Raw genomic sequence first — 26,160 nt, 5'->3', positions numbered from 1 at the left:
GCAAGGACGGAAATAGTAAGAAGACAAAGCATAATGTAGAGGGTTTGAACAACGAGGAATTGCAAGAGAAATACAAGAAGAAAATAGCAGAATCTTCGGAAATAAGAAAGGAGTTATGGGAGAAAGGAGAAGTAGAAAGTAAATGGGAGATACTGAGAACAGTTATTAGTGAAGTTGCAGATGATACTTTGGGGAAGAAGGAACGTATAAAGAGAGCAGAATGGTTTGATGAAGAATGCTTAATACTAATTCAAGAGAGGAATGAAGCTAGGAAAAGAATGCTTCAAAGGAGGACAAGGCAAGCAGTGGAAGAGTACAGAGAGAAGCGGAGAAGAGCCGATAAGATATGTAGATCCAAAAAGAGAGCTTTTGAGAGAAAGAGAATCGAAGAACTGGATGAAATGAAGGATAGAAATGAGGTACGAAAGTTTTATGAGAGAACAAAAGATCTTAGGATTCCAACCAAGAGCTGTTTTCTTTAAGGACGAGGATGGAAACCTCATTGGTGACAAAAGCGAAGTGCTCGAAAGGTGGCAGGAGTATTTTTACAAGGAACTCAATGAGGATGATAGAGAAGAGGAAAACATCAGTGATGATGGGGAAGAAGGAGAATTGAATGAAGAGTCGATAGAGCAGCCAGATTTAGAAGAGGTTAGGATAGCAATTAAAGCATTAAAGAATAACAAAGCCTCAGGTGAAGATGGGATGGAGACAGAACTGTTGAGATATGGGGGAGAAGGAGTAGAAAAGGCTATTCATGAGTTGATAAAGAAGGTTTGGGTGAAGGAGGAAATGCCCAAGAATTGGACATTTATGCCCAATACATAAGAAAGGAGATAAAGCAGTATGCGGAAATTATCGAGGAATTACTTCGCTGGATGGAATTTACAAGGTTTTCAGTAAGATATTAGCCTCAAGACTGGAACCATGGATGGAAAGGATGCTAGGGGATTACCAAGCTGGTTTTAGAAAAAAATCGTTCTACACTGGATCAGATTTTCATATTGCGACAATTACTGGAGAAGTTTTATGAGTATGACAAGCAGCTTCACCAGCTGTATGTTGATTTTAAACAGGCATACGACAGTCTAGATAGAGGCAAAATTTATCAAATTATGAGAGAGTTTGGAATCCCAAGGAAATTGGTTAGGTTGACAGAAATGACCTTGTAAACAACAGTATGCAAGGTGAGAGTGGAACAGAATCTGTCAGAGGCATTTTTAGTTGAAAAGGGGCTGAGACAGGGGGATGTTCTCTCCACACTCCTATTCAATTTAGTGCCCGGCTCCATGGCTAAGTGGTTAGCGTGCTGGCCTTTGGTCACAGGAGTCCCGGGTTCGATTCCCGAAACGGGGGCTGAGTGTATGTGTCGTCTTCATCATCATTTCATCTTCATCCCGACGCGCAGGTCACCTATGGGTGTCAAATCAAAAGACCTGCACTTGGCGAGCCGAACTTGTCCTCGGACACTCCCGGCACTGAAAGCCATACGCCATTTCATTTTTTTTCAATTTAGCACTAGAAAAAGTAATACGCCAGCTACCCATCAACCCAGAGGGAACCATCCTGAACAGATTAGCACAAGTGATAACATATGCTGATGATGTGGCAATTATTGCACGAAACAAAAGAGCTCTTGAAGAGAACTATGCTGTCTTAGAAAGCACAAAATATGTGAAGATCGGAGAGAGAGAGGGAGCAAGAGAAAGGACCACAGTGAGAATACATGAGAAGGAATATCAAAGAGTGTACAGCTTTCAAATATCTAGGCTCAATAATAACTGCAGACAATAAAACTTCTGTGGAAATACAGGAAAGGATAACAAGTGGGAACCGATGCTTTTATGCTTTGCAAAATGTGTTTAAATCCAAGAATGTCAGTAGGAATACAAAAATAAAAAAATATATATACAAACAGTACTAAGACCTATGGTGATGTATGGCTCAGAATGCTGGGTGATGATTACTAGAGAAGAACAGTGGCTGTTACGGTGGGAAAGGAAGATATTGAGAAAGGTATTTGGAGCAGTTAGAGACCAGGATGGATGGAGAATGAGGACAAATGCAGAGCTGCAAGGATTGTGTGGCCAGCCAGATATTGTTGTTAAAATTAAGCAGGGAAGAATTCGATGGGATGGTCATGTTCAGAGAATGGCAGAAACCAGTACTGTGAAAAAAATTCTTTATAGGAAAAGCGGAAGGAAGAAGGAGGAGAGGAAGGCCCAGGAAGAGGTGGATGGATGATGTTGAGGATGACCTTCGAAAGATGGGAGTTAAATGCTGGAGAAGGAAAGCCGAGGACCGGGACGAATGGAGGCAGGTGATTAAGGAGGCCAAGTACCTACATGGACTGTAGCGCCGACCAGTAAGTATTCAGTTGACTATATACCGGACAACGTACTCTGTCCTGTGCATTGCAGTTCACTGTGTGTGTATTCATAACACTGTTGTAAAATTAAACTATCCAGAGGATAACATCATGTCGAATATAAGAACAAGTGTGAGGATTCCTCGAGTTCAAGTGCGCTCCGCCAGGCAGTGCTAGAGGCTCCACAGTACCGATCAGCTGCCAGAGAAAACGTATTACTCCGTAACTGATAAGTATATACACTGCTTCTTAAAAAAAAAAAAAAAAAAAAAAAAAAAAGAGAGAGAGATTACAACTAAAATACCACGGCAGGGTACAATGGAAAAAATCGTACATGGAAATAAGAGCTACGGCCTTCATCACATGTTGCGGAAAGCACAGGTTACTGGAGTGTACGTATACAGATAAATAGCGACAATATTGTCTTTTCGGCATCTAGAATGACCCAAATTTTGATCAACATTATCCCGAACTTTTCATTTCCCATTCGCTGCTGCACTCCCGTCTTCAGTCTTCTTTCTTCTTTTCCTGATGGTGTCTAGATTCTTTTTTATATTGGAAGTTTCACGGGACTTAATCTCAATCGAAAGGTATTTCGGCAAATTAAGGAAAATGTGAGGCACTGCTCCTAGATATAATTTCCATCTCACACGAGATATAGCCACGTTTTCACTATACACTATAAAATTATCTGATTTTACTATCAAATCATCAGAGAAATGAACATGACAAAGTCTGCGTTAACTCAGTATCCTTCCGTGGAATAGCTCTGGCCCATTTTTCAAGTTGATTTCTGTCCTTCGGTGGTGAAAAACTACTCTACCATAACCTGACTTACAGCCAGGCACAAAACAGTAGGGCATTCTGAACTATTAATAATATACTTGCTTGAAGTACACAGCACACCATGAGCTGCGTTTAGGAGCTGAAAGCAAAGAAAATGCAACTTATTCATTGAAATATCTCTCACAGTAACGTCTCCCGCACTTTTCTATACCCGGCTTGATGGAACTACTGGAGCACGTGCTGGATATAATCGCTTGCGGTGCTTGCAGTGGCGGGACCACAAACTACCATGCTATAATGGCTGAGTCCTCACACTTGGTCTTATATTCTAATAATAATAATAATAATAATAATAATAATAATAATAATAATAATAATGTCAGGCGGAGTGCTTAAGACCACCCATTACCATCCTATAGCGAATATGCTACATGGAAACTTTCTACGTATAAAACTTCTGAGCTCAAGTTGCCAGGTTCGAACCGAGCTCGGTCCGGTAATATTTGAAGGTGCTCAAATACGTCAGCCTCGTGTCTGTAAATTTACTGCTGCGTAAAAGAACTCCTGCAGGACAAAATTCCGGCATTTTAGCGTCTCCGAAAACCGTAAATGTTCAATAGCGCCTCGTGAGGTACGATTACACATGTTACATGAAAGCTGTTGAGAACCTTTTTGGGGGCTGGTAATAGAATACGAAGGAAAATATAATGGGGTGGGTTTGACCACTCACCTTGCCTCCATCAACAAGTTACTGGACACTTTCACCAGTGTTTTACTTCTCATCGAACCTCTCAGAAACAATTAACAGTCTATATAACCAACGTCTCAATTGTACGTTTGTCCTTTAATTTCTATAAAAGGCTAAAATAAATTTTTAAAATCTAAAACACGCTGATCTGAAATAATACAAGGCTAAATCTGCTTTTATGGAAATCAAAAAATTCGGGCCCTATTCATTGGACTAGCTCCGGGTCTGATTGCTGTGTTCGTTATAATACATTTCTCTTCGTCGGCATACTACCGACCACCACATAAACATGCAATATTCGGGAGATAGTGGGTTCGAACCCCACTATTGGCAGCCCTGAAGATGGTTTTCCGTAGTTTCCCATGTTCATACCTTAATTAATGCCACAGCCGTTTACTTCCCAGTCCTACCCCTTTCCTATCCCGTTGTCGCCAGAAACCTATCTGAGTGAGTGCGAAGTTAAAATACTAGCAATAATACGCTATTATTTTTTATCTTTCACCTCTGTCTTCTTTCTAGATGGCCTCTAACTTCGTTTGTGTGGGAGCGAATATTAATTTTTTCTTTGCAATTAAACACTTTACCTGGACCAGAAATCAAACAAATCTCCTTCAGAGCTCCTCAGAACTCGACTGCTGTACTAAACTATCCATCGTTTGTTAGTTCTCCGATCCTAATCAGTATGTATGTTAAGTCTTCAGCCCTAAGGCTGGTTGGATCCTCAACAGCTCTGCCACCAGCTGTCATAGATGGCCTAGGTATCACTGAAGAGGCGTACTAGGGAAATGAGGAGTGAATAGTTTTCCGTTGCTTTCCTCACTGAGCCAGAAGTTGCTATTACACATCAGTCTGTCAAACCCACTGACATGCATGCAGCAACATTTTCACACCATTCAAAGCAGGGACTGGCTGCAGAAGGAATGGCATTACGAGCTCATACCTCAGTCACTTTCATATTGTCAAAGCCACGGATAAGACAGACAGATGAATGAAAGTAACAAAATCGCACTAGCCGATACCAGAAGACTCAGTGCGCTATAAACACTAGGTCCTGCCAGCAAAGGCCTTCCTAATCATTATTGACGATAAAGACTACCGATTATCGTACGAACATAACTAAATTAAAAGGCGCTCTGGGAGTGGATTGTGTTTGTTAGCTGTCCATCCATCGTCTGTGTGCGCGCTTTTTCCGAATTGTACGGAACATGGTATTATCGAGAATCTACTGTACTGTCAAGAAAGGACAGAAACGATGAACTGAAGAAAATTTTGAAGAAGTCTCTCCAAAGTGGAAGCTATGAGCGGAGACTACTTGGTCGCTAAAAACGTCTCAGATGTTATGAATCCGTGGGGATAATCTTGAGTTACCCGTGAGTCAATACAATTTAATTAAAAAAAGTTAACAGTATTTGTATATACTGCACGTCTAACTACGGAAATATTTGACTAAACTCCATAATGCATATGTGATGCTTTAAAATACCCGGAGCACAAATTTGCTTACACATTGAAATCTAGACACAGGTTTCTATTTTTTTTTAATGCGAAAAATCTTTGCTTTCATGACAATGATCGGAAAGAAAGACACCCGTGTGGTTCGACACGGGCAGTTAAGAACACAGGAAATCGGAGACACTACCTAGAGCATTATATGTAATTATTTTTCATCTCCCTAGTTATTTGAATGTGAAAAGAAATAACAAGTAAGAGACAAATAGCATGGGAAATGACTCACAAAACCATCAACAATATATATATATATATATATATATATATATTATGGCGTATGGCTTTGGAGTGTCCGAGGATGTTCGGCTCGCCAGGTGCAGGTCTTTCGATTTGTCTCCCGTAGGCGACCTGCGCGTCGTCATGAGGATGAAATGATGATGAGGACAACACATACAACCAGCCCCCGTACCAGCGATATTAACCAATGATGGTTAAAATTCTCGACCCTGCCGGGAATCGAACCCGGGACCCCTGTGACCAAAGGCCAGCACGCTAACCATTTAGCCATGGTTACAGTATGATACGATGTGAAATACTGTACAATCTGCAATTGGTAATACTTTTGGTTCTAGGCTTAAATTTGCTCTGGCTTGAACGTCGAACAGTACAGCTTTATTATTTTTTTCCGATTACCATCGAGTTCAGCATCCGTCTGTGAATCAGCTGTTTCTCCGTAAAAGTTGAGAGAGCAAGCAAGCTCCCTTCAGCATCGTTAGCCCTTCTTTGTTCCTGAAGCACTCGCTGCTTTGTGCCAGTTGGAGCTGATCGCCTCTTCCAAGACGTATACTACACACACTACACTATAACCTGCTTGCTGATGACGTGATTGCAGGTGTGTGTGTATGTGTGTGTGCGTGTTGGCTGGCCTCGTTGTAGGGGGGAGAGGAGCAAGGAGAGGTGGCTTGAGCGATGTTTTTGTCGTCTTTAGTAGTGCAGTGCCTTTACCTAAGCAGGTATAACAACCCAGGTTCCGGTGATTTCAGAAAGACCTTCAGTGTTCATGCTACACAGGTCGTCAGTCGCTCACTACTGCTCCGGCCAGCCGGTTCGTTTTGTAACAAGATTTAGCGTGTGGTGTTTGTGAGGGCTTTCCCTTGACGCGTGTGTTAAGAAAACTCGGTGGACACGTGTGCACTCATGGACTCTGTTCTTGGCCTTACTGCCACCATGGACTCTGAACCTTTTAGTGGATTTTAGTGATAACTGTAAACGTGATATTGTGATGTAACGTGTCAGACTGTGCATTATTCCAATACTCCATAGTGTGAGTGAGTGGTGATTATGAGAGTTTTCTTTTGAATACGGAATTTTTATATCTGTAACAATGCTTTGCGGGACTTTGAGAAGGAAACGGAGAGTGTCGTTGGAGAGTTCGGACGAGTACCAGTTATTACCGAACAACAATGAGACCCACAAACGTTCTCTTTCCACGAGCAGACATTGCTCTAGTTGCAGGAGATCGAACTCTTATCGCGAACGTCATTTGAGGCGATTTCCCGCCACATCGGAACTCCGAGATATCGAGACCTCGGTAAGTGTATTTATTATCGACTATGATAAAAAGTTTTACTTATTTTATTTCTTGTTTGTTTCTATCTAAACCGACCAAGCTCGTAATTTTACATGACTGTTCATATCGTGATCATGGTTTTACGTGCGTTTGGAATCAAAGGGACGTGAATTTTTCATTTCAAAAGTCCAACGTGCATTGCCCTGGACTCGAACCACAGCAGCCTTGGTGTCAGTGACGTTGTCTCACTGCTATCTTGCTCCCGTTTCATAATCTAATAATTCTCATTATTCGCGAAACTTTTCAGAGAACACCTTGTAGTGTGTAAACGTATGTAAGTCACGCATCCGGAAACTTATTTTGGTTGGACAGTGTGTGGTGTATATTTAATAAGTTATTCTAACGTGTGACAAGCGGTGAAACTTCGATTAAGTAGCTCATTATCTTTCATATACTGACTAAACTTGGAAATTTGAGGGACAAGACAAGAAATAATGTATAACCAAAGAACAGATCTGTTGAAAGCCGTACGATAAGATCTCCCTTTTCTTGGACACCTCGGGATCCTTACTAACCTACTTACTTAGAAAACCCTTTCTCGTACGTGAACGATTGATGCGCGTCGATTTTGCAATTGCTGGAATAAAGAGGAAGATTGAGTGTATTTGCAGTAAGTTGTATATAACAGATAACGATTGATAAAGTGAAGTCTTCTGAGGAAATGGCTAATGTAACGTAATACTGATGGATGACATCAACTTCAGAATAAGAATCGGAACATAAATGAGAACGAGAATAAATTAGTTAGCACATTTTATTAGGCGCTTGCTCGAATCCCGGCACACTCAGTTGGCATTCATGCGACTTCTGTCATCAAATAACCTCTGTTCCAGGCAACCGCCTCATAAGATCAATTGTAACTAAAATAACGGCAAAATAATAATAATAATATGTATGATTATTTTAATGGAGGTAAAACAATAGAACTGGTGACTGATCACACAAAACAAAAATGAATTACTGAATTATATTTTGTAATGTCACTGAACATTGTATAAAGTAAATTTTCTACTATCAGTGATTCTTATGTTAATGTTCATTAGCGCGGTCATCATTCACTTTGCTTTTGATGTTGCTTTCAGCCCCTCGTAAAAGAGGTGGTGTACTTTTGGGACGAATTTCAGTATTTTGAGATCCTACAGCTTTTCTGGATCGATACTATGCCCTATAGCATGCAATGTAGGTCGATGGAAGGTAAAGCATGGTACTTTCTGCCATACGAAGTTGGGATACAAAAATAGAGCATGGTTCTCTCTGTCGTAAGAAGGGCAGTGCCTTAGCTTTCGTTTTGTGTCATTAACCCTGTTTTTATTATTTGGTTCAGTTTAGCTTAAGACCATCACGTAGTCATGTTACAAAGTTTTTGCAATGACGTGAGAAAATATTAGTTATGCAGAGCTACCGCGGCTGTAATTTGAAGCATGCTTGCTGTTACTGGAGTGTGTAATGCACAACATTTTAAGAAGAATTCGTAAGTAATGCTGTTTACATCTTCATTTTCGATCCTCTGTTTTCTCTATGGTGGCTGCAATTCTCTTCCCATGCGTACAGTGTGTCTTGCCTCTTCTCATTTATACTCACTGCAATAGTTCTTGTTGTATTAAGCTGTGTAGGTGCACACTTTTTACATAAATATGTCTTATGGCTGGAGGCCATCCGAAAATTTGTTACGTAACGCGATAAAATGTGTGACGGAAGTGTAACCATAGTAACCGTGCAGGCCGTGATGTAAGGTATGGATGGATGGTTAGGTAATGTTACCTAGCAACCGTGCAGACTAGGTCTTCTGGCTGATTGCCATCTGAAATTTGCAGCCGTTGATGGATGGCCATGACCGGGAGACATACTTATCATCATTTGATTTTCGCAAAGGAAAAAACTATTTCTTTTTTTCAATAACTGTGACTTTTTTTTCGAAACTTACCTCGATAGACACTTTCGGCTTACTTGCTTCACAATTTAACATTCTTACAGTAAACCGTTAAAATGGCAGGTAAAATATTTTGTGTTCAACCCTCCTAATTAGTTTTTCATGTTCTGCTACAGGGAAGGGGTCCATAACCACGTACAATAGCCTGCAGGTAGTAGCTATTACCATTTTTAAGCACATTGGGGTGAGAGTAATATTGGAAGATGCTTGCAAGTTGGCCTTGGTGCATTAAGCGGACACATTTTCGAGAAGTCACAAAGTTGCACAGGCGAAAAAGTGCGTAAAATATCACCTAATTCTATACAAGGTAAAAGTTAAACAAATGGGGGCGGTAGAGTACATCCACGGTACCCCTTGTCTGTCATATGAGGCGACTAAAAGGGACTCTTAACTTGGGAGAGTGGGTTGGCGACCGCAGACCTCCAGCCGAGTCTGACAATGCTTCCGCTGTCTTGACCAGGCTCCTATCATTTTTCCTAGCTGACCTCCATTGGTCAACTCTTGTTCTCTTCTGTCCTCCACGGTATTAAGCTTGCGAGATCTAGAGAGTATTTAAATGTTCACGCCCTTCATGGCCCTTTCCTATCTTTTGCCGATACCTTCATTCTTCGAAAGGACGGGCCTTTTCATTCTTATTTCCTGTTTAGTACTGGTGATTGCCCAGTTGTACTTTATCTTAAAAAAATACTCACCACCACTACCACCTTGCAGAGTAAATTATTTATATTTGCTAGTACCATAAAATTATGGTCATTTGAGGCAGGTGGTCATATAACAAAGGTGGTTAACTTCTCTGATTTTACTGAAATATGGACGGTTGTCAGTTTATTGTTGTTAAAATGGTAATTTTCCTGCGCGGTTCGTTTTCAGGCTCAGTCGACGAACATCAGAGTGGATTTGATGTTCTGGAATGGGCTGCACTGAGCCACGAGGTCGCAATTGGGTGGAGAGTAATTGAGTTAAAATCCTACTTTTGGCCAGCCTATACGTTGTTTCTTGTTTCTACTCAAGGTCAATAGCATGGTGATACTCAGCATACGGGCTGTACAACCTAACGCAGCCATATAGGTACCGGTACATCACACAACACGAGTTTTCCGATTAATTCCTACGAGCTGAGCGCATGAGGCTGTTGACTACGGTGACCCAAACCCCTTGTGAAAAGCGACTCCTAACGAAATTGTAGGTCTAATGCCTTTTTACATTATTTCACCTAATGTCATTTTATTGGAACCGAGCTGAAATAGTAGAGCGTTGGTTTTCTGAGCTCAAATTGACGGGTTCGAGCCTGATTAATTCCATTGGTATTAGAAAGTGCTCATATTATATCAGCCTCGTGTGGGCAGAACTCATGCAGGACACAATTCTAGTACCTCAGCGTCTTCGTAAACCGTAAATATACTTAGGGGGCATAAACCAATAATAATAATAATACTAATTGTATATATCTACACCTTAGTCCCGTGCCCTGATACTGGTTCGGCGATGAGGTGAGATTAAATTATATGGCATTTTTGCGGCCGGATGCCCTTCCTGACGCCAGTCTCAGTTGATGAGCTAATGAAGATTAATTATGGTGAATGAAATTGGGTAAGCAGGTGGAAAGAATCAGCTGTCATCTATGAATAGGAGCTGTCCCGGTATTTGCCTGGAAGTGAAAATGGGAAACCACAGAAAATCATTCTTAGGAAAGCCGACGGCGGGGCTCGAACCCTCTCGTCTCACGAATACAGAGCTTGTCTCCATAGCCGCAGCCACTCCGCCCGGCAAATAAGAATAGCATTCCTTGTTAATTATTGGCATATAACGTTCAATATTACTGAATACATAATTAACCGGGATATGTACCGTTGTCTGCCCAACATCAGCTTGGTCTGCTATAATTTATAGTGCTCTGTTTTAATGCATGTTCGTTGTATACCTGAGAAACAGTACTGAAACATATCTACGACCTACCTATAAACACTCATCACGTGCTGCTTGGGAGCACATCATACCTCACCGCCACCGTTACTTCTCCTCAATACTCCTAAGCGTTAACTCGTTTAATGTAAAGTAGCTCCTACATGGATCAACCCAGGTTAATTTCAATGCGGTTTGAATGCTCTAATCTTCTCTGAATCCAACCCACTGCCATCATGACTGTAATTAAGTTACTCCTCTCTTTCCTACTGAGCTACCGAGATTAACCTGGCTATTCCAATGGGGAGAGACGTGGATTTGGAGTCCATGGCATGCACTGAAACTTGGACGATTTTATGCCCTCCATTACACGCTGAATTATAGAGTATTTCTCAGCCTCACCCGAGATGAGTTTTAGAGAAAGGTTTGTCTGGATGCGTCAACAACGTTCTTTTCATCACTATATACTCGTACCACTAATCTACATTAAGCCTGTCGCCTGGGTGGCAGATTCCCTATCAATTGTTTACCTAGTATTTTCGTAAATGAGTGCAGAGAAGTTGGAAATTTATGGATCGTCTTCCTTGGTAAATTATTCCAGTCCCTAATTCCTCTTCCTATAATCGAATATTTGCTCTGATTTGTCCCCATGAATTCTAATTTTGTCTTCATATCAGGATTTTGTTCCTCCTTTTAAAAACTCCATTACCGAGCTCGATAGCTGTAGTCGCTTAAGTGCGGCCAGTATCCAGTATTCGGGAGATAATCGGTTCGAACCCCACTGTCGGCAGCCCTGAAGATGATTTTCCGTTTTTCCCATTTTCACACCAGGCAAATGCTGGGGCTGTACCTTATTAAGGCCACGGCTGCTTCCTTCCCACTCCTAGTCCCTTCCTATCCCAGCGTCGCCATAAGACCTATCTGTGTCGGTGCGACATCAGCAACTTGTAAAAAAAAAAAAATCGAAACACGTTGGGGGACAGCTTTCGAGAAACTTAGTTCATTATTTTGATTCAGAGTCGAGTCACGTAGAAGCGTTTACATACTGGAAGGCGAGTTGGTGGTGGAAATCTGAAGCGTGGGAGCCCCGTAGCAATATTGTTAACAAATGTATTTTACTGGTGATGGACAATAAATAGTTGTTGCATAACCCTCTTACCTGACCTTACAGCATGGAATTAGAGCAAGGACTCTTGTATTTACGTTATGGGACTGTGTACATTTATAATCTAAAACTTTTGCATGTGGAATTCGCTGAGTACTGTAAACATACGACATTCCAGTACCGTATTTGCTTGCGTTCTTTCCGTAGCACTGCAGTGTTGCCACCGTCAGTGGTTCCCCACTAAATCTAGTTCTTTTGAAGAGTGCTATAGTGGTAAAATTTCTCTCTCGGTGTGAACGGGGGAAATCAAGAAGTTTCTGAGTAATCAGTTATTATTTTTAAAATATTTAGCCATTAAAAGTAATGGTTAGTTCAATAAACAGAGTCAGTTTGCTATAATTTTTATTGCATGTAGAGATATTGGTGTATTTTTTTCAGTCCGAGAAAAGGGGTTTGTGCTGTAGGTAGAATGCACAGACACAGAAAATAAAAAATGATACACAGGATAGGGCGGCATGGAGAGCTGCATCAAACCAGTCTATGGACTGATGACTCAAACAACAACAACAACACGTGTGATGTAACTGTATGTGTCGCGTTGGGGGAACTACCGTTCTGACATAAGCTATAGTTTACTTGAGTGAGACAATACACCTGTCATCCAATACGAAAAGTTATCCACTGATGTGGCGTAACAAAAAATATGACACGGTGGTCCTACATAGTGCTATGTGGCTTCATCTTAGTCGAATAATAATATGAGGACGAAAAGGATATTTTTATCTTATATTAAAGTACAGTATTTCAATATGCATCACGATTTTTTTTTTTTTTCAAAGGGCGGAAGAAAGGAAGTTGGGATGTACTGGAATATTTCTTCTCTTCCCTATCACATTTTGCTTCAAAGGGAGAGTAATGAATATATTTGTATATTTTGGAGGATTTTCTAGAAGTTTCCAGAAAGGTATTTGACTGATTTTTGGTGGAATTTTTGACCTATTCAGGCGATTTTTTCCTGCAACCTTTGGCAGCATTGCTGCTACGGATTCGAATATGAATGATCAATCTTAATTACTCTAGTTGTCGTACCTGTCATTGAATGGTTAGGTATTTGACTCGGGAGGTTATATTTCAACAAAGTCGGTTGTCGTGGTCAGTATCCACTTTTTTCTGGACTTACGATTTCTCTCTTAGGTTGTTCTTGACATGTGCAGCACTGCAAGATTGTTCCATATTGCAGGACGTCGATTAAGGAAGAAGTTACCTTATGAAGCAGTCACCCCTGATCTGTGTTAAGGGCTCTCGCCCACGTAGGAGATACCCTATCGTTTGTTTAGCAAGTCTTTTGTTAATATGAAAGAAGTTGGAAAATGTTCAAATATCTCCTTTAGTAAATTATTCCAATCCGTAATTCCTCTTCCTATAATATTTTCCCCAATTTGTCCTCTTGAATTCCAACTTTATCTTCATATTATGATCAGTCCTACTTTTATAAACTCCACTCAAGCTTATTCTTCTACTTACGTAATTCCAAGCCATCTCTCTGCTGACTGCTCGGAACATACCGCTTAGTCGAGCAGCTCGTCTCCTTACTTCCAAGTCTTCCCAGCCCAAAGTTTGCAACATTTTCGTAACACTGTTCTTTTGTCGAAAATCACCCAGATCGAATCGCGCTGCTTTCCTTCGGATCATTTCCAATTATCGAATCAAGTAATTGTGGTGAGTGTCTAACTGGGGTTTTACCAGTTAACTTACTCGCCCTCTTTTTACATCCTTACCACAACCTTTAAATAACCTCATAACCATATGAAGAGATCTGTAACCCTTATTTACAGTCCCGTTTGTGTGGTTACCACAATGGGGATCTTTCCTACCTACTGCGTGACTGTGCGGTTTGGATCATGTAGCTATCAGCTTGCATTGGAGAGACACTGGGTTTGAAACCCTGTACTCCCTGTGGGTAGAGAACGCAGACGAACAATACACCCACGGTATCCTTTGCCTGTCGTAAGAGGCTACTAAAAGGGGCTATCAGGGATGATGGAATTGGAACCATGAGATTACTTGTGATTAATACCATTATGCGAGGGAACACCCTGGGTCTAGCCGGCGCCCGTGATTAGTACCAGTATGTGAGGAACACCACGGGTCTGTGTTACCTGTGCGTGGTGCCGTAATGTGTGATACACCGTGGGTCTTAATTGCTTATGATTAGTACCACTATGTGAGGAACACCACGGGTCTAGCCGGCGCCCGTGATTAGTACCAGTATGTGAGGAACATCATGAATCTGTTTTACCTGTGATTAGTACCATTATCAGGGGCCGGCGACCTGGATTTTGAACCCCTTTAGACACAAGCATCATCTCAGAAAATAAGGCATTGTGGTTTGGATCCACGATTGCTTTGGATTCATGGTAGGTTTTTTTTTCATCATCATAAGTTTTAGATTTTAGTCAGTGCATGCATTTTGAAGTTTTAATTATCGTTTCATTTCGTTGCACTCCGTAACATTAAGGGCCGATGACCTTGATGTTTGGCCTCTTTAAACAACAAACATCGTTGCCGTAATCATTGAACCCTGCTGTCGGCAGGCCTGAAGATGGTTTTCCGTGTTTTCCCATTTTCACACCACCAAATGCTGGGGATGTACGTAAATTAAGATTACAGTCGCTTCCTTTCCGTTTCTAGACCTGCGCTCCCCCTTCCTAGCCTTAAGACCTGTCTCTGTCGGTCTGATGTAAAACAAAGAGGGAAAAAAGTATCCTCTGTGAAGACTCGTCGGGATCAGCAGCTGACAGATTCGTTTGGAAGTTCTCATTTTCGAAAATTGAAGCTTTAGAAATCGTGTAGCCGTAACCTTGTCCCTTAGAGCAGCAGGAATACTTCGGGAGAATTGTTAAGAAAGTGAGATCAAATTGTAGGGATCACTTAATTTATGTGGTGCTTTAATGTCCTGCTCCCGAATGACCTCTTGGTGCAGTTGCTTCTGATTTTTGAACGTGGCCAGTGAGCGCGTGAGAACTTGTGATGATTGATCAGAAGAATGATCCTGCTATTTTTATTACGTCCTGTTTCTATCCCTTTTTCTTGTACGCTCACCGTGTCCCATAAATCGAGAAAGGAAACGCATACTTTTTGACTCTGTGCCATGTTTTGGTCGGAAGCGAGCGGTCTGACCATCTTCGTGAAATATATTCCGGTTCAAAGAGTTAGTTGACGGGGAGGTTGAGGCAGTAGGCTACATATTAACTATTCCGGATGTGCCAGGTTTCCTTCCCCACATGAACAATGGAGGTTTGTCTTTTCTTTTTCTTTTTAATTATCACCGCTTGTCATCTGTTCCGTTCTTCGTGCCTCAAGTGTGCATTGTGGGAAAACGGTCACACTGATATCTACAGTTTTGGAGGGATCATACACGACTGCTGCATGCATGAATAAAAAGTTGACCTCGAGAGGCCAACGGCCTATTCTTGTCCTGTTACGTACTGCCCTCCTGTCCATTCTTATTTTTCTTCCCTACCTTGGCATATGGACATACTGTATTTATTCCATTGAATTTTACTGTTCGCTAGCATACCTGTTTATAATTCGTGTTCCGTGCCCGAAGTGAACTCAGACATCTCATATTCCTCTTCTAGCTCTGCAATAAAGATGACCTGTAGGCCAGGTGACCATGTGACGTGTTCCTAAGGCTTGTTCAGAACTTGGAGAGTAAAGAAAGTCAGCAAGGGCAGAGTATTATGGACTGCAAGCTGAAATCGACAGCACAAAGCCTATTTTTCTGTCTGCAGTGTTGTTTCTGGATATACATAAGTTATCTTCTTCTAGGTACTTCTCATTTTATTATTATTATTATTATTATTATTATTATTATTATTATTATTATTATTAAGCGTGTAACATCATGCCATGGATATTCTTTTTCTTTCTTTCTTTCTTTCTTTCTTTTTTCCTTTTTTTCTTTCTTCCCAGTCTTTTGTTTTACAGTTTATCGGGCCCGGCAGTTTATATTGATCTGGCGCAGTTTTACAGCCAGATGCCATTCCTACTATTTTTTAACGTTGCGCCAACACATCAAAAATGAAATGGCGTATGGCTTTTAGTGCCGGTAGCGTCAGAGGAGACGTTCGGTTCGCCAGATGCAGGTCTTCTGATTTGACACCCTTAGGCGGTCTGCGCGTCGGGATGAGGATGAAATGATGATGAAGACGACACATACACCCAGCCCTCGTGCCAGCGAATTTAACCAATTAAGGTTAAAATTCCCGACCCTGTCGGGAATCGAACCCGGGACCCTTGTGACCAAAGGCTAGCACGTTAACCATTTAGTCATGGAGCCGGACGGTTGGCGGCGACGCAAGGATGGGAAATTGATAGGATTAGGAGGGTAGCAACCGTGCCTTTAATTAAGATACAGCCCAGCTATTTTCTTTGTTTGAAAATGGGAAACCACGGAAAACAATCTTCTGGGCTTCCCACAGTAGGGTTCGAATCCCCTATCTCCGAATGTAAGCTTACAACGACAACCATGAAACCAGCTCGCTCGGTAGATCTTTGTCTCTTTTGATTGGAATTAGAGGGGATGATTATTTCGCATTTCTCCCTAAATCAGGCATCACTACCAACCTTACAATTAATAGTGGTGATGGTGGTGGCTGTATCAAGTTTTTGTATCGTTTTAATCCGGTCTTCTGCTACGATCAGCTCATAAATATGTTTGTTTTTATTGATTAATATTATTTGCTTTACGTCCGCTAACTACTTTTTCGATTTTCGGAGATGCCGAGGTGCCGTAATTTAGTCCCCCAGGAGTTCTTTTACGTACTAGTCAATCTACCCACACGAGGCTGACGTATTTGGAATACCACCGGACTGAGCCAGGATCGAACCTGCCAAGTTGGGGTCAGAAGGCCAGCGCCTCAACCGTCTGAGCCACTCAGCCCGGCTTTGTTTTTGTTATGCTCTGCATTATGTTTCTTTTAAACACCTGAAGTGCCTCTTATTGGGCATCGCTATCGTTCACTTATTTGAAAGCTTGCCTGGTGGTCATGATTTAAGTCTAAATGATCTGACGCTGCGAGTAGCCGGTCGAGTCCCGTTGATGGAAAACAATTTCGCCATCAGAATGTTGGCCGGCAGGGTAGGAGAGGTAGTGGTATACAATTTCTAGTCACTAGATTGCGTTCTAAAAGCCTGGATTAAATTCCAAACCTCCCCGCAGTGTTCATATGGAGTAAGGGCATATGATGCTGTTGACATAGTGACATCGGTTAGAGACGGTAAGCCTTGAGCCTTGTAATTCAGTAGTTGTAGGCTATGTACGGACACCGCGTTTCACCCTCTCCTTACATCATCATCAAGGGCCTGCCTGGCCGAGCCGGTAAAGGCTTGCTCGGTTCGCCCGGAAGGACGTGGGTTCGAATCCCCGTCAGGAAGTGCACATGGCCCTGAGGTTCACTCAGCCTACACCAAAAATGAGTACCAGGTTAATTCCTAGGGGCAAAGGCGGTCGGCCGTAGAGCTAACCACTCTACCCCATCCAGTGCCGAGGTTAAGGATAGTGGAAGCCTTTACCTTCCACCCCTCCAAGGGCCTTCATGGCCTGTACGGGGATGACTTTGCTTTGCTTTTCACATCATCATCCACCTCCACCAAATTCAGGTCGCGCAGGTTGCCCATGTGCGTCAAATGAAAAGATCTGCACCAGGCGAACTGAACATGTCCTCTTACACTCTCGGCACTAAAAATCGTACGATAAATAACTAAACCTATTCGAAGAGGGAAGTAACTCTCGTAATTTCCTACTCTTGATATCCTTAGTATAAGACCTATCTGTGTCGGTGCGACGTAAAGCCAGTATTGGCTCCGGAGCATCTCTTGCCTGAACAGTTCTGCAATGCTGAGTCCGCTGCATCTCGGTCGTGTGGTAACGTCAAAACAATAACCTTGCATTCTCTTATCCCAGCCCGAGCTTTTACAATTTGCCTTGAAAACCAAATGACAGAGCTTGATAGCTGCAGTGGCTTAAGTGCGGCCAGTGCCCAGTATTCGGGATAGAGTGGGTTCGAACCCCACTGTCGGCAGCCCTGAAATGGTTTTCCGTGGTTTCCCATTTTCACGCCAGGAAAATGTTGCAGCTGTACCTTAATTAACGCCACGTTCACTTCCTTCCCACTCCTAGCCCTGTCCTGTCCCATCGTCGCCATAAGACCTGTCTGTGTCGATGTGACGTAAAGCATATTGTTAAAAAAATGTCGCCAAGTGTCCACTTGCTGATATAGATTATTTTCTCGGAATCATTTTGCAATATTTGGTTAATTAGACAGGTTTAAAGCGTTTGTTTATGGCACCCGTATCTTAGGACGGACTTCAGTGGTATTTCCTTATATTATGTTCACCTATACAAATAAATTACGCTTGGGGATAATATTCCAGCAGCATTCTCTACGTAAATAGTATTGTCAAAGTGTTCAGCAATTCACTCATCCTGAGGGAAAACCAGATGTTAATTTTTTTCTGTTCTTTTTAATTTTGGCAGTAATATTCTAAGGTCAATGCTCTTTATTCTTTGGCGCTAACAAGACAAGTAATTTCTTCACAATATTGAAGAAATAGCCTATTTTATTTCCAGATTATTCAAGAATACAAACCAGTCCCCGTTAAGAACCAGACAAGTTGAGTTAATAATAATAATAATAATAATAATAATAATCGTATGGCCTCAGCTACCGTGTGCAGACATTTCAATTTGACGCCATCTGGCTGTCTGCTCGTCAATTTCGACGTCCCGTTTTACTCTAGGCCCACTAGATGGCAGACCGAGTAAACCGAAATTCTCTTGGGCGTCTTTGGCTGAGATTTAATGAATTTTGTCGAGTAAACACCAAATGTGTCACCAGAGATCTTTTACATGCCGACATCGTACGACATGGAGGGTCGAATGGACTTGTTTCCGCCCTTCAAAAATCCGGCTACCTCTGCCGGGTTTGAACTCACCATCTTGGGATCCGGAGGCCGACACTACCACTGATCCACAGATGCAGCTAAATTGAGTTATTTAGTTAATATTCTGAATATTGTTAATAAAAATGGCTTCTACAAGATAAGTAAGTGTTTCTGTGGTTATTATGCACATGGATATTATTATCTTGTAAGTGAATTATTGGCAGTGAATTTTCACAGCTGCTTCTGTTAAAGAGAACTATCAGATCTTACTTGCTAACAATACAGAGATGTGATCTGCTCGTTTTGGTTTTTACTGGTTCACATCAGAAAATAATGCCTGGTCATATAGGACAAGTCAGTTTCATTCACGATCCAGACCTGATACTTAATTCATTTTTGAATTAAACAAAATCTAACCAAAACTGGAGCCTCCATGGCTCAGGCGGCAGCGCGCCGGCCTCTCACCGCTGGGTTCCGTGGTTTATATCCCTGTCACTTCATGTGAGATTTGTGCTGGACAAAAAAAGGAGGCGGGACAGGTTTTTCTCCGGGTACTTCGGTTTTCCCTGTCATATTTCATTCCAGCAACACTCTCCATTATCATTTCATTTCATCTGTCATTCATATTACATTTCCCCAGAGGAGTGCGACAGGCTTCGGCAGCCGGCACAATTCCTATCCTCGCCGCTAGATGGGGGGTTCATTCATTCCATTCTTGACCCGGCCGAATGACTGGAAGCAGGCTGTGGATTTTTATTTTCGACGAAAACAAAGCTGTTTCACATAATGCAGAATGGCTTGACAACATTTGATAAATCTGTGATTTGGTATTGTTTGAAAACAAAAAATGCTTTCCCTGAGAACTCTCGTGAGTGAAATTGCAGCATACGGTTTTAAACCAAAATTACTGATGACTCTGAACATCGCGTGAACTCGACGCATATATTTGTAGGGAATTTACGATATGTTGACAGGATGTTCAGAATGCAAACCAACAGATATTCTGCCAAGTTTCTGAGAGGACTGATTAGTTTTAAGGCGACTCACCGTAATTCAGTCATTATCGGTGTGATTTTTTCCATAAATGCCTAAAGGACCCGAATGTTGTAATTCTCGACGTAGTGGAATCTGTTATTATGCCCATCCGGATAGGGAGTGATTCTGGTTCGAGTCCTTAGCGCGGTCAGATACAGAACTAACTGTTTAACTAGCAGGTAGATTACTAATGTATTATAACTGTATATTTTTCTTCCACCCCGTGTACTAGTTCGGTTCCGCGAATTATCTTCCAGACTGTCTGAAAGAACATTTAAATTCATTCTCTTGAGGAAGTATGTCGCCCGTGTTATTGCCTCGCCTTAGTGATGGCCCCTTGCAGACTGAAAATAATTCTTATTGCTGAATTTGCAGCGCCCACGGCTCATAATGATAGTTTTTGGCACCGTATTAGTCTCCGTGTGATCCTGACTCTCATCATACTCCCCATCAACCAGTTATCTCCGGTTGGTTGCCTGCCACGCCGCGCCAGTTCGGTTTTATCTGGGATCTGCGGCTGATGCTGGAGGGGCTGCGCGTCTCCTTTGCCCTCTTTTATGCCTCATAACAGTAATGTTGGAAACCTGCCGGGATGATTAAATTAAGCACAGATTACTTCCCCCTCACCTTCCTTACTGGTTTGTTCACTCGTCTTCCTCCAGGCGGCTCCTCAGTCGGCACTAACTACAAACTTGTGTTTTCAGTGTTGTTTTGGTTGTTACTACCTTGGGAACAGTATGGAAGTTCTTTTCTTTTGTGATTAGAACAATCGTTATTCATTATAGAGCAAAGCCCCTCCTCACTTCCAGCCTAAACGTTTCCGGGATTTGAACACTCTCCAGACCAAACTGTGAAGAAACACAATGTTTCCAGTCATTCGACCGGGTAAGGAATGGAATGAATGATGCCCCATCTAGCGACGAAGATAGGAATCGTGCCGGGTGCCGAAGCCTGTCGCACTCCTCTGGGGCAATGATTAATGAATGATGGATGAAATGAAATGATATTGGAGAGTGTTGCTGGCATAAAAGATGAGAGGGAAAACCGCAGTACCCGGAGAAAAACCTGCCCCGCCTCTGCTTTGTCCAGCACAAATCTCACATGGAGTGACCGGGATTTGAACCACGGAACCCAGCGGTGAGAGGCCGGCGCGCTGCCGCCTGAGCCATAGAGGCTCATGGTGAAGAGAAATTCAGATAAGTTATAAACAGCAGTGTTCTCCCCAGAAATTTTCGTCAGCTGGGTGGCAAGAATGAGTAGCCGGGCGGGGTAAACAACGTAAAAAATGAATATGATACAATTTAACTTTATTCATCTCTAGGCATTAACAATAATATCAGGCAGGTAAACATTAACCGTATAATTGAACATTTTAGTGTTATCACGAACGAGACATTAGAGTATTTTGAACTTATAGTGTTCTACTGCTCCTTCATAATCATATAACACCGGGGCTTACCACTCGGTTGCTGTGGAGTGACATATGGGTTTGAAACGTCATGCGGAATCGAGGACTCGCATGCGATTCCACGCTACTCCAGACATCGTTCACACACGACACAACGTATTAGTCAAGCTAAACTGATGCAATTACGCTGACAATAATGATTTTCATTTAAATAAACCGTTTTACAGTATTTACGTTTTAATTTGGAACACCCATTGACTTAAGTATTCATTAATATTAGGTAGCTGCACATATCTAGGTTATGTTAGCCGGGCGGTCTATAAAAATGGCAGGGCAGTGCGCCCATTGAAAAGGTGCTAGGAAGAATATTGAACAGGGTGCTGATATTGATGACGTGTCATATTTTAATTGGTGCACCATAGCCATTGCGTTATTTGTTTTTTATTTTTTACAATTTGCTTTACGTTGCACCGACACAGGTGTTATGGCGACGTTGGTACTGGAAAGGGCTCGAAGTGGGAAAGAAGCGGCTGTGGCCTTAATTTAGGTACAGCCCCGGCATTTGCCTGCTGTGAAAATGGGAAACCACGGACAACCATTTTCAGGGCTGCGATAGTAGGGTTCGAATTCATTATCTCACAGCTGCGCGCCTCTAACCTCATGGCTAACTTGCTCGGCATATTTTAGTACCTTTTTCGCTTTTTGTGTCATTTTGTCGTTTTTTTAAATTTTATTTGTTTTCTTTATTGGTAATTGGTAATTTTGAACTATTTATCAGTCTTTTCCGTCTTCATCCTACCAGTTTATCTAATTTGCGTGCTAGAAATTTAACGTGAATGTTAATCTTCGAAAGTATGGAGCGCGATTATCTTTATAGCTAAGTTATTTTCCTCTACAGATCATTGAAATGAAAGGCGTATGGCTTTTAGTGCCGGGAGTGTCCGAGGAGAAGTTCGGCTCGCCAGATGCAGATCTTTCTATTTGACACCCGTAGGCGACCTGCGCGTCCTGATGAGGATGAAATGATGATGAAGACGACACATACACCCAGCTCCCGTGGCAGCGAAATTAACCAGTGATGGTTAAAATTCCCGACCCTGCCGAGAATCGAACCCGGGTCCCCGGTGACCAAAGGCCAGCACGCTAACCATTTAGTCATCGAACCGGACTACAGATCATTTCTCTTTACGGACTACATGGTGGCAAACAATTACGATCTACAGATCATCTCATATTTTATTTCTTAAGGAAAGCCCAGATAAAGAAAAAGGACTTGAATATTATTTAAAAATGCCAAAGGTAACAATTATGAATTTGTACATACCTACCCAGATTGTATATAATTTAGTTTTTAACAATACACAGTTCGTGTTTTAGGTCATTTTTTGTTAGTTTTTAGGACATTATTTGAGAATTTTGAGGAAATTGTCATTTTTCAGCATTTGTAGGTCCACATCCGGGTATTGACATAACAAGGCGGGGTGAATATTGGTTTAGATAAATGTGCTATCTTTAAGCATAGGGGAAACAGAAAGGTGCCTGATGCTTCGAAAAACGAAGATAACCGTCTCGAAATACGTGCAAATGAAATAAAATAATGCTATTCCCCTTTCCTTCAATTGCTATGCACGTTAAAAGGTACTAGGAATGTATGTCTAAGGAGTCTAACGTGCTCTAGCCAATGGCGCGGACTTGTCAACCGAGATCATGTTATTGGTTTCACGTCCTAACTACTTGTACGGTTTTCAGAGACGCCGATGTGCCGAAATCTTGGTATGCTAGAGTTCTTTCAGTTTTATTATTATTATTATTATTATTATTATTATTATTATTATTATTATTATTATTATTATTATTATTATTATTATTTGAGTCATCAGTCCATAGACTGGTTTGATGCCGTTCTCCATGCCTCCCTGTCCTGTGCTAACCTTTTTATTTCTACGCAACTACTGCATCCTACATCTGCTCTAATCTGCTTGTCATATTCATACGTTGGTCTACCCCTACCGTTCTTACCACCTACACTTCCTTCAAAAACCAACTGCACAAGTCCTGGGTGTCTTAAGATGTATCCTATCATTCTATCTCTTCTTCTTGTCAAATTTAGCCAAATCGATCTCCTCTCACCAATTCGATTCACTATCTCTTCATTCGTGATTCGATCTGTCCATCTCACCTTCAGCATTCTTCTGTAACACCACATTTCAAAAGCTTCTATTCTCTTTCTTTCTGAGCTAGTTATCGTCCATGTTTCACGTCCATACAATGCCAGGCTCCACACGAAAGTTTTGAAAAACATCTTTCTAATTCCAGTATCAATGTTTGAAGTGAGCAAATTTGTTTTCTTAAGAAAGCTCCTCCGTGCTTGTGCTAGTCTGCATTTTGCGTCCTCCTTACTTCTGCCATTGTTAGTAATTTTATTACCCAAGTAACAATATTCATCTACTTCCTTTAAGACTTCATTTTCTAACCTAATATTTCCTGCATCACGTGCCTTCGTTCGACTGCACTCCATTACTTTTGTTTTGGACTTATTTATTTTCATCTTGTACTCCTTACCCAAGACTTTGTACATACCATTCAGCAGCTTCTCGAGTCCGACTCGTTGGCTGAACGGTCAGCATACTGGCCTACGGTTCAGAGGGTCCCGGGTTCGATTCCCAGCCGGGTTGGGGATTTTAACCTTAATTGGTTAATTCCAATGGCGCGGGGGCTGGGTGTATGTGTTGTCTTCATCATCATTTCATCCTCATCACGACGCGTAGGTCACCTACGGGCGTCAAATAGAAAGACCTACACCTGGCGAGCCGAACTCGTTCTGGGATATCCCGGCACTAAAAGCCATACGACATTTCATATCAGCAGCTTCTCGAGATCTTCTGCAGTCTCAGATAAAATAATAATAATAATAATAATAATCATAATAATATATTATTATAATTATTATATTATATTATTATTATCCTCAAAACACAACACAGTAGTCAAACCGGAATGCCTATACGCGAGTGAATGTCTAATGCTGAATTACAAGTTGAATAAATTAGAAGTACTGGAAGGAAGAATTATTCGGAATATACTCGGTCCGCTAAGAACTACAGAACTCTGAAAATCATGAAGTAATGATGAAATATATCGGAGCGTAGAAAACATAACAGAAACAATACGGAAGCATTGAGATTGTCTGGAGGTCCCTAGAAGACTCTGCCGGAGAAATAAATAATAATAATAATAATAATAATAATAATAATAATAATAATAATAATAATGACAAAAGACAGACACCACCGTGCAGGTCACCCTGGAGGAATGGAAGGTAAAGGCTTCCACCATTGTTAACCGCAGTACGGGATGGGGTAGAGTGGTTAGCTCTACGCCCGGCCGCCTTTGCCCCCAGGAATTAACCTGGTACTCATTTTTGGTGTAGGGTGAGTGAACCTCAGGGCCACATGCACCTCCGGAAGTGGAAATCTCGTTTCTTAAATTTTACGACTTCCTGACGGGGATTCGAACCCACGTGCTTACGGCCGAACTGAGCACGCCTTTACCGCCTCGGCCAGGCAGCCCCTAATAATAATAATAATAATAATAATAATAATAATAATAATAATAATAATGGTGTTGTGTAGATACCATCCTGCCACCCGGTCCTGTTGTACATCGCAAACTAAGCCTTCAGGGTACGAATTCATGCCCGTGTGTTTGACTGAGATGGGAAAGCTATTTACTCTCGCTCTCACATACAGGCACGTTCCATTAACTTCCACGTACAAGTCTGTTTCACGCTGTCAAACAGGATCTCTATTGTTTCCGGTCACAATTATGGGTGGCTGTCATGAACAGACTGTTTTGTCAAGAATACAGCTTTAAAGCGAATCTGGATCTATTTGAGCCGTCGCACTGAATCAAATCAAATGCCATAATCCTTCCCTAGCTCTTCAAGTGGACACTGATGTTAGTTTCCACTTGATATGGCTGACAGCCAGCACCATTCAATATTGTTGTGGCGGAAATGCCAGAGAAACACTCGGACATTCCTGCCGCACAGGGAGCCAGCGTTACCTGCCTGTGTGGCACGATATGTCGTACAACACTGATCAGATGTGATACATATCTTCAGAATTTCTCTACCATGTTCCAAGAAGAATGCAATAAAAGTTACAATGACATTTAACGAATGGGAATCTCGTGCTTTAAAGCAATATCAAAAACTAAAAGCAAGGTATCCACCTGTGGGTGGGGGGCGGTAGAATATGTAATAGAATACTCTAGAGCAGGGCCTCTCAAACACCCAATATTGCACGCGCGCAAACAGCGGTGCAGAGTTCCTGTGCACAGTGCATCGGTCCCGCTCGGCTAGGCTCGGACCAACGCTTCGTCTCTGGGCTACTCGGCTAAGCTCAGCTCAACTCGGCTCAACTCAGCTCGGATTTGGAGCGCTACGGAGCAAGTGAGGAAGAGGGAGACAGGGGGAGCGATCGAGACAGACGTGGGGAAAGAGAGAGACAGCGCTATTGCTCCAAATCGAGGAGTGGGGGTCTGCACTCTGGTCAACCATGCGATGTCGTCTTTTGCACCGTGCACAGTGCATGCACCAGGCGCATGCACCCTGAGAGGCCCTGCTCTAGAGTAAAGAGCAGTGAAGACTTCATTGAAGATAAGTTCCAGAATTTCGGGGTTTTAATTTTTATTTTTTTTAATGGGCTTCGGCCTGCAGGTGGCCACGGCAGATCCGTGGTTCAACGGCTCTGCACTCCAACTGACCAACTGAACAGAGGAAGGGTAGTCGTGGCTCTACGCCTCTGCATTCGGGAGACGGAGAGGGGCTGGTCCTCCCTGTCGGCTGTC

At 42.0% G+C, this 26,160-nt stretch overlaps 1 protein-coding gene across 1 annotated transcript in view; it reads left to right on the top strand.

Moving 5' to 3' along the window:
- The first annotated feature begins 6,359 nt into the window (after positions 1-6,359).
- Positions 6,360-26,160, top strand: part of LOC136876090 (ras-associated and pleckstrin homology domains-containing protein 1) — a 248,651-nt gene continuing 228,850 nt past the window's right edge. The window contains exon 1 of the mRNA XM_067149745.2: positions 6,360-6,942. Coding sequence (XP_067005846.2) covers positions 6,736-6,942 — 207 coding nt within the window. The 5' untranslated portion in view covers positions 6,360-6,735. The remainder of the gene's footprint in view (positions 6,943-26,160) is intronic.

Source organism: Anabrus simplex, chromosome 6, assembly GCF_040414725.1.
Source record: "Anabrus simplex isolate iqAnaSimp1 chromosome 6, ASM4041472v1, whole genome shotgun sequence".
Classification (NCBI taxonomy): Eukaryota; Metazoa; Arthropoda; class Insecta; order Orthoptera; family Tettigoniidae; genus Anabrus; species Anabrus simplex.
The sequence above is the reverse complement of the archived record's forward strand: the minus strand, read 5'-3'. Positions and strand labels throughout refer to the sequence as shown.